The sequence below is a fragment of the Ictidomys tridecemlineatus genome, chromosome 4 (assembly GCF_052094955.1).
Source record: "Ictidomys tridecemlineatus isolate mIctTri1 chromosome 4, mIctTri1.hap1, whole genome shotgun sequence".
In the NCBI taxonomy this organism is placed as follows: Eukaryota; Metazoa; Chordata; class Mammalia; order Rodentia; family Sciuridae; genus Ictidomys; species Ictidomys tridecemlineatus.
In genome coordinates this window covers 54026199-54035401 of record NC_135480.1, presented here as the reverse complement: position 1 = coordinate 54035401, position 9203 = coordinate 54026199, and the positions used below count along the sequence as shown (strand labels likewise).

At 40.7% G+C, this 9203-nt stretch overlaps 1 protein-coding gene across 1 annotated transcript; it reads right to left on the bottom strand.

The window, feature by feature from the left end:
• Window positions 1–7445: 7445 nt before the first annotated feature.
• LOC144376782 (olfactory receptor 10A3-like) lies at window positions 7446–8390 on the bottom strand. The gene has a single exon (XM_078045059.1). The coding sequence runs from the start codon at window positions 8388–8390 to the stop codon at window positions 7446–7448; it is 945 nt and encodes a 314-aa protein (XP_077901185.1).
• Window positions 8391–9203: the final 813 nt, after the last annotated feature.

The window sequence follows — 9203 nt, the reverse complement described above, 5'->3', positions numbered from 1 at the left end:
AGAGGACAGGTGTGGCCAATAGAGACAGAGCAAGGATCCTGCAAAGGGAGGCACAAGGGGATGAGGAGCCCTGAGAAGGCAGGAGAGGTGGGTGCTGGGTCAGCACTGTCTGTGGAGAGCTGCTCACAAGTGGGTTGAGGAAGGTCACTCTTCCTAGGAGCCTGGGAAGGCAGGAGGCCCTGGGTCACTCTTAGAGCCTTGCCACGGGCCCAGGTTGAGCCCTGACTTAACTGACCAACTTAGCAAGGGTCACTGGGAGATGGCCTTGCCCAGTCCTGCTGATTCTGAGCTCCTGTTCCCTTTTTCATCTCCCTCCAGCACGATAACCCTTATAACCAGGGCTGCACAAGGAATTTCTACAACACGCTATGTGCATCCTTGGGACCCAAGTGAGTTGGTAAACCAAGGGCTCAAGTGGTGGACCCTGGGGCCTGTGGGGTGGGGTGAAGCTGGGTCTATTTCCCTGGTCTCTGTCCGCAGCTCCCAGGCCTTAACACTTCCTGTTTCTTTCCTTTGGGGTTTTCTCCAGGGCACTCTGGGAGTTTCTGGGAATTTCACTCTTCCTTGGTGTTGTAGGTTCTTGCCCCAAGATATGTGGTAGAGGGGAATGGCAGCCTGGATAAGGCTCCTGGATGAGAGCCCTGGGCTCTGTGCTTTCCCAGCTGAGGGCTGAGTGTGGTCAGGGAGACCAGGCCAAGGTGGGTAGTGACTCCTTGCATTTGGCCTGTTGCTTCCCAGGTACATGTCCGAGGCTGTTTACCTTCAAATGGAGCAGGACACCAACTGGAGGCCAACCTGACATCATAAAGACCTCCTTGGGCCCAGGTCTGCAACTCAGGCCCCCCAAGGTAAGTCTGCACCTTTATAGAAGGTAAGGGGTATGGGGTGAGCTTTGGAACATGGGGGTCTGTGGTTGCATATGTGTTGGGGGAAGTCCCCAATGTTGGGCTGGCCCTGAAGCTGAAGCACGTGGAGCATAAGGAGTGAGATTGTGGACCTGGAGGGTGCAGGGTCCAGGTCACAGGGCTTCAGAGCACACCCAGGTGTCCCTCAATAGAGAAAGAGAAAAGACTGCACTGCTAACTAGCTGGTTGGTCTTGGGACAGTCCCTTACCTTCCTCAGCCGTTAATGAGATCTGAGACTAGTCCAGTAGCTTATAATGTTTTAAAGGAGATTCTTTTTTTTTTTAATTGGAAATTTTTACTCAGTCCCATGTGAAACTGATGGAATGGAGCATTAGGAGTGCAGTGGGCTGGGTATCCCCCAGTGCCCCCCAAGGGCCCTTGCAATGACTTGTAGTGTCAACCCTCTCCTTTTTCCTGCCTCCTGGAGCTGAGGGCCTTGACTGTGAGCAGTGGGGTGGAGGTTAGGGAGAGAGCCCCCAGGTACTGACTCTGTGTTTATTTTCCCATCAGCCCAGTGCTACAACATCCCACCCGGTGATGCCAGGATGTGAGCCCTACACGGAGGTCTCCCGGGGCTGAGCCCCCCCACTCAATCCCCTGTTGGGGGTGCCATGACCTCCACAGTTATCTAATCCTTATAAAATATATTTTTTGTTGCTTTTTATCGCTTCTCTGCCTGTTTATTCTACGTTCAGAGAAGCCTGTTTCTTTGTGGGTGTGGGGAGGCTATGAGGGCTGGCAGGCTGGGACAGAGCCCTCCTGGAAGGGGAGAAGATCCTTGCTCTCAGAAGCCAATACTGTCTGGCTTTTTGACCTTGGGCAAGACACTTAGCATTTCTCTCATCCTTAAAATATGGCGTCAGTAATAATCACAGTGACTGACCTGGCTGGCTTCCTGGCAAGGGCTGGAGATGAGAGGAGAGAAAACTGACCAGCCTGGATAATACCAAGTGCACCTCAGACTACTCCACAAAATAGAAATGGAACTTATTTATTAGTAGTTCTAATTGTGTGTGTTTGTGTGTGTGTGTGTGTGTGTGTGTGTGTGTGTGTGTGTGAGAGAGAGAGAGAGAGAGAGAGAGAGAGAGAGAGAGAGAGAGAGAGAGAGAGAGATTGTGTGTAGTACTGAGGATCAAATCAAACCCAGGGCTTTATGCATAGTAGACAATCGCTCCACCACTGAGTTACATCCCCAGGCCTTTTTTATTTTCAGATGTGCTCTCACTAAATTGGCCAGGCTGGCCTCCAACTTGTGGTCCCCTGTCTCAGCCTCCTCCATAGCCTCCCAAGTTACAGGAGTTAACTGCCATGACTATCTTAGGGTTTTCTATATGCAAGATCTTTCCACCTGCAAGTGATTTCTTCTTTCTTTCTCACCTGGATATTAAATATTTTTCTTGCCTAGTTTCTGTGGCTGAAACTTTTAATAAATATAAGATTTTTTATTAATGCCCTTCATAAGGTTGAGGGAATTACCTTTTATCTCTGTGTGTGTCTTTTTTAACTATGGAAAGGTATCAGATTTGTCAAATGCGTTTTCTGCACCAAATGATCATGTATGATATTTTTCTTCCACTGTTAATGTGGTGTACTACAAATTGACATTTTCTCCTAGTTTTAGTGTTCAATAATTAATAGCTTGACTGACCAGGTCCAAGACACAAAGATATACACTATGTTCAAGAAACTGGGGGTAAATTACTCTATAAACTAACTACATAGTATGTGATAAGAATGGGCATTATAATATAAAACCTTTAAACACATAGTAGTTATCTGCAGGAAACCATGTTTAGCTTAGGAAAAGGGTATTCCAAATTTCAGTGTAAAATATTAGCAAACATCAATTCCTTTGTGTGGCAACTATCATTTCTGTTTTCAAACTCTTTCACCCCAGCCTGCTTTTTAAGGTCTGGAGTAGTTTTTTCCCAATCACAAGTGTAATTACCAATAGTGTCGATTCTTACAATGATCTGATGAGACACGGTCTGACATGTATCTTGCATTCATTGCACCACCAAGGTGATCCTGCATGATGCTGGAGTCAGTCTTGGCCATCTCCCCAGTTTCCAGTTTGGTAATGATGTCTCAGACTATCACCTATAAAACATTTTGTTGGGGGGGGAGTGTACTAGGGATTTAACCAGGGGATGATTTATCACTGAGATTTGCCCCCAGTCCTATTTATTTTTAATTGAGACTCAGGGTCTCACTAAGTTGCTGAGGACCTGACTAAGTTGCTGAGCCTGGCCTCAAAATTATGGTCTTCCTGTCTCAGCCTCCAGAGTTGCTGGAATTATAGACATGTGCCACCATGCCCAGCTATACTCTACTTTTAAATGTTGAATCATTTTTGCATTTCTTGGATAAATCCAAGTGGCAATGATACATAATATTTTTAACAAGCTGCTGAATTTAGGTTGTTAAGTTTTTATTTTTAAATATTTATTTTTTAGTTGTAGATGAACACAATACCTTTATTTCATTATTTTTTTGTGATGCTGAGGATCGAACCTAAGGGCCTCACACATGCTAGGCTAGTACTATACCGCTGAGCCACAATCGCAGCCCCAGTTGTTAGGTTTTTTTAAAAAAGATTTCTGTATTTAATACTCATAAAGGGTATTAGTCTTAGTTTTCCCCTGTGATGTCTTTGTTTGGCTTTGGTATCAGGGTAATATTGGTCCTGTAAAGTAAGTTGGGAATTGTTCCTTCCTCTTCTACTTCTTGGTAGAGTTTGAAAAGGAGTTGTGTCTATTTAAAGTTTTGGTAGAATTTACCAGGGATCCCATAGTTTTCTTTAGAAGAGCCCACTAACTTGTCAATTACCATGCCTGGCCATTAAAATTTTTAAATAATTTTTTTAAAAAGAAAAGAATAAAAGAAAGAAAAGGAAAAGAAAAAAAAACAAAGTAAAACATTAAAGCATTCTCCAGGAAGAGGATCCTGTAGGTGACTGAGTTCCTGTGATCCCAGAAGAAAAGCCAGGTTTCCCAGGTTCACCATCAGTCACTGGGAGAGTGAGCACACTCTGAAGGGCAACTGGTGGAATCCAAAGCAAAGTTAAGGTAGAAGTAGAAAGCAAGGGCAGCAGACAATGGATGTGCATTTAAGGCTGTTGGTAAAACTCTAATCTATTTTCTGTTCTTTTCTTGCTCCTGGCACACAGGAAAAACATTTCTTAGCCCCTTGGATTTAGAAGTTGTTAATGCTTCTTCTGTAGCAAGAGGAAGAAGAAGCCTGGCTTTGAGAAGAAGGTGGGCACGTTAGATTAGAGTAGCTTGCATTTCTGGGTCCCTGCATCAAGGACAGTTGCTCTAAGGAGTCACTTTAGTCTGTAGAAGACCTTGCCTAAATGAAGAAAGATTTGGGGCATTTCTGTGCTCAATTTGGGGCTGTTTGTCATAGCAGCATATCCCAGCTTATTCTTACTAATGCAGATGGAGCCTTGCTCAAAGGATCAATAGGATGAGGAGGGGCTTTTTTTTTTTTAACTAACCATGGAAGAATGAAAACAACTTTCCTAGTTATCATTTCTACCTATCCATTTGTTCTTTTTCCCTAAGAGAAGCCACTTGAATGTCACACTCCCTAGGAGAGGCATTCTTAAGTATAAGTAAGGCTTGAAAATTTTCATGAACTAAGAATGATCCCAAGGAGATGGAGAAGAGGACTTGCCTGGTCATTCAAATTTAACAGATGACAGTTGCAATTCCCAACAAAAGAGCAAAGTTTAATTTGCCTTAAGAAGAGAGTCACTTCTTTCTTGGTGTCTTAGTCCATTTTGTGCTTCTCTAACAGAATCCCTGACATGGGTAATTCATAAAGAACAGACACTTGTTACGTTTCTGGAGGATGAAAGTTCAAGGTCAAGGAGTCCTTATTTTGCTAGGGCCTTCCTGCTGTGCCATCCCACAGTGAATATGACATAGAAAGTGGGAGAAAAAGATCAAGAGAGAAATAGGGTTGAAGAGAATGTACTTCTGGGATACCCAAGCAAATAACACATCCTCCCCATAATCTCTGCTTGTTTGGGTCTTTCTGTTTTCTTTCTGTTTCTTTTCCTGTCCATCACTCCTCCAGTCCTAGAAAGTTTATAAGGCTGAGTAGAGAATGGGTCTCCCTGGGGGCTGGGGTGAGGATAGGTGAAGAGACACAGGGACCTTCCTGTGTCCTTTTCTCTCTCCCTAAGCCTCATATTAAAATGGACAGATGAGTACCAGGGTCTCTCACATCCCTACTTCCAGGACTCATGCCCAGGCTCCATGCACACAGGGTGGGGGTCTTGCCAGGTACTGCTGCTTCCTGCGTGAGCTGCAACTTAGACACAGTCTGTTCTAAGGAAATAGGAAAAATACATACTGAAACAGAATGATAGACAAAATCCTATCCCACCCTGAAACCCTCTCCTTGTTTTTCCCTCTCTTTTATATTCTGTTCTTTCATTGCGGCTTTGCCTCTATACTTTTTAATATCCCTCAAAAGACATTTTCTTATTTACTCCCTTTTTCTCTACTTCATTCTGACTTTTCACACCAGCTGTCTTGGAATGTTGGATCAAACCTCAGGTGAACCAATTCTGTAGAGAAATGAGCTCCATTATATCCTCAGTACTTGAAACAGTATTTACCCTACCACTGCTACAAAATAAATATTTGCTGAATAAATAAAAAAGGAATGAGGGGAAAATAATAATTTAGTCTAGGTTAACTATCATAAACCAAAAGAACAGTATAGATATTTCATGAGTAGAAGTATGAATAGCTTATCCCCAAATAACAAGTGCAAATTATAAGAAACCCTACATGAGGCAGAATCTGTATGCCTAATCTTAATTAATATCACACTACCAATTTTATTCAAATTATACTTTAGTAGCCATGATAATTTGAATAACATTGAATATTCAATACTAAATCAATATGTTGAAACTTAATTGGAATATAGTCTCACTACTTTCCCCATTTGATATGATTGTTATGCTCAAGTTATGTTTTCTTTTCCTTCACAGCTGTGATGCACAATAAACTACAAACAAAATAAAAAGTACTAGCAAGGTGCAATGACACATGCCTGTAATCCTAGTGGCTTGGGAGGCTGAGACCGGAGGAGCACAATTTCAAAGCCCTCCTCAGCAAATTAGAAAGCCTCTGAGCAACTCAGCAATGCCTGTCTATAAATAAAATATAAAGCAGGGATGGTGCTGTGGCTGGTGCTCAGTGATTAAGTGCCCCTGGGTTCAATGCCTGCTTTTTATATCTAGATATATACCTATATATCTATATCTATATCTATATCTATATCTATCTATATATATAGAAAGAGAGAGAGAGAACATTACTACAAAGTATGAAATGTTCCAGATTTTGCACCTGTGAGATTATTCACTCTGAAAAGTTCACACTGTAAGTCAGGAAATGCAAGGATTCTAGAAAATAGGCATAACTCATGGATTATATTATTTTCCCAATATAATTAATAAAAAACCACTAGCTGGAGCTGGGGCTGTGACCCAATAGTAGCCTGACATGTGTGAGGCACTAGGTTCAGTTCTCAGCATCACATATAAATAAATAAAATAAAGTTCTATCACAACTAAAAAACAAAACAAAACAAAACAAAATTGTTTATAAACAATTTGAGGGCATTTTGACCTACAAAGGAAGATACGAAAAAAGTCTCTAATGTAGTGGCTCCAAGTGAAAACAATACTTAATATTGCCACATGAGAGGTCCAGAAAATATATGCATTGTTGCATAAATATATAAATACCAAGAGAAATACAGTTTGGGATGATCCCAGTATGAGCCCATGAAGTAGAACTCATTTCATCCTGAAACAATAATTCATTTTCTTACTGACTCGTTGAAAAGACTTTTCTCTCCAGAAAAAAAAATCACACCCACTATTTGTTGGTCTCTTGAGGTTACAGCTGTTAGTGAATTTCAGTGAGCTTTCAGGTTAGTCAGAATTAGTTAAAAGCATTTAAAGAAGTAACTCTAAAATAACAATTAAAATATATAAACAAGGGAAGGGTGTGGAACACAGTGGTTGTGCACATGCTTAGCATATGCAAGGCTTCCAGTTGGATCTCAACCAGCACACACACACACACACACACACACACACACACACACACACACATACATGTTTATGTGTAAATATCATTCATTCTAAGAGAATGACCTTTGAGGAAATGATCATATCAAAATAAAAGCATCAATACATAGAAACCTATTGAAGTAGATATTTAATGAAACATAATCTTAATCACAATAGTCTGATAATTATGTGAATGCCCATAATAGGGAAATGCATGCCTAGACTATTGGATCATGTGCTAAGGAACTTAGTATCTCTTCAAAACAGATGATAACACCACAGTATTAAAAGAGAAGAATCTCCTGATACATTTCAAACTCAAGGAATACAACAATGCAAACTCATTAATATCAAGAAATGGAATCTGTTTTCATCACTTATTAAATTCAAACAGAGTTCTGTTGAGTAATAAGCAAATATATAGCTTCTTAACAAGTCAGACTGTGTGTAAAACCACTGCTCTCCGCCATAATTTCACCAAAGCCTTTTTCATCTCATGGTTTCGCAGGCTGTAGATAAGGGGATTCAGCAGGGGTGTGAGCAATGTGTAAGCCAAAGACATCAGTTTCTTGGTTACTGGTGAGTAGCTAGATTTGGGCTGTAAATAAGTCATACTGGCTGTGCCATAGAAGAGGGTGACTGATGTGACATGAGAGGCACAGGTGGAAAAGGCCTTTTGCCTCCCAGTTGTTGATGGCATCTTCAGGATGGCAAAGAGAATTCTAAGATAAGACAAGAGTATCAACAAGAAAGGAAGCAATATAATCAAAATGGTGCCTATGAAGGCATAGATTTCATACAAGGAGATATCTGCACAAACCAGTTCCAGCACTGCTGGGGTTTCACAAGATATATGACTAATTTCATTGGGTCCACAAAAGGGAAAACTGAATACCCATGAGGTCTGCAGAGTAGCCACCATGATCCCTGAGACCCATGAGAACATGACTAATTTCACAAACACCCTCTTGTTCATAATCATGGGGTAGGTCAGAGGACAGCAGATGGCAGCAAATCGGTCATAAGCCATTGCCCCTAGGAGAAAACATTCATTCACACCAAAAAGAAGAATGAAATACATCTGTGCAAAACAGCCCACAAAAGAAATTGTAGTTTTCTCAGTGGTCAGGACCACCAGCATTTCAGGCATGATGGCTGCACTGAAACTCACTTCCACCACAGATAAGTTCTGCAGGAACAGGTACATGGGGATGTGGAGGGTCTGGTCCAGCAAGATGGCGGCTATGATGATGGCATTTCCCATCAGGGTCATCAGATAAATAACCAAGAAAACCCCAAAGATCTCCTCTTGAAGTTCAGGAAAGTCAGAGAAGTCCAAGAGGATGAATTCAACCACAGAGCTTTGATTTTGTCTTTTCATTGCAGTACAGAAGCCCTATATTGTTTCTGCAGACATAATCAAAGAATAAAGTCACAGTCCAAAGGCTGAGAATAGCAGCCTGAATTCTGCATAGAAATTCTAGCAGAGGATGAAACGAGGAAACATCTTCCAAAAAACTGAGGTTGAAACATTTAGAGAAAGGCAAAATACTAACATTAGTGACTATTTCTAATATAAAAGGAAACCTGAAGAATTCTTATTTAGAAATTTGGACTTAAAAGTGCAAAGTGCTATCAAGTTCTATTGCAACTTATTCACTATGTAGTTTTAAACTAAATATACTCTAAGTAAATATAGATATTTTCTAACACTGGTTCTAATCCCGTATTATTACCACAGGTATTTTTCATTTTATTCAACTTATGTATATATAAAAATGGAGAGATAGAAAATATAGTATAAAAAGAAGATAAATGGAAAAAAAAGCTAATCCAAATTTTTATAATAATTCAGTTATATTGAATTTTATGTAAATTTATGTAAATATTTATTAGATTCAAAACCAATAAGCTTTGTGTGACATTTGAAGGTGACAACATTGCACAAGAATTTTCAGGGAAAGTTGTATTCAAATGCACCTCTCTCAGAAAACAACACTAGACTATGTGAATAGGCTTCAGGCTTATTAATTTCTTATTGATTTTTGGCCAATTCTGTTTGGGATTTACTGGGATATGAAATTTTTAGCCCCAGAGATTCAAGATTATTCTTTGTGACCATGATGATTTGAGGACAAACCCACTTTTTAGTCAATCTGGAGTTGCAATTTCAAAGTTTCCACTCTCTCCCACT

Coding starts and splice junctions, on each gene's coding strand:
- LOC144376782 (XM_078045059.1), bottom strand. CDS start 8,390: ATGAAAAGACAAAATCAAAGCTCTGTGGTTGAATTCATCCTCTTGGAC.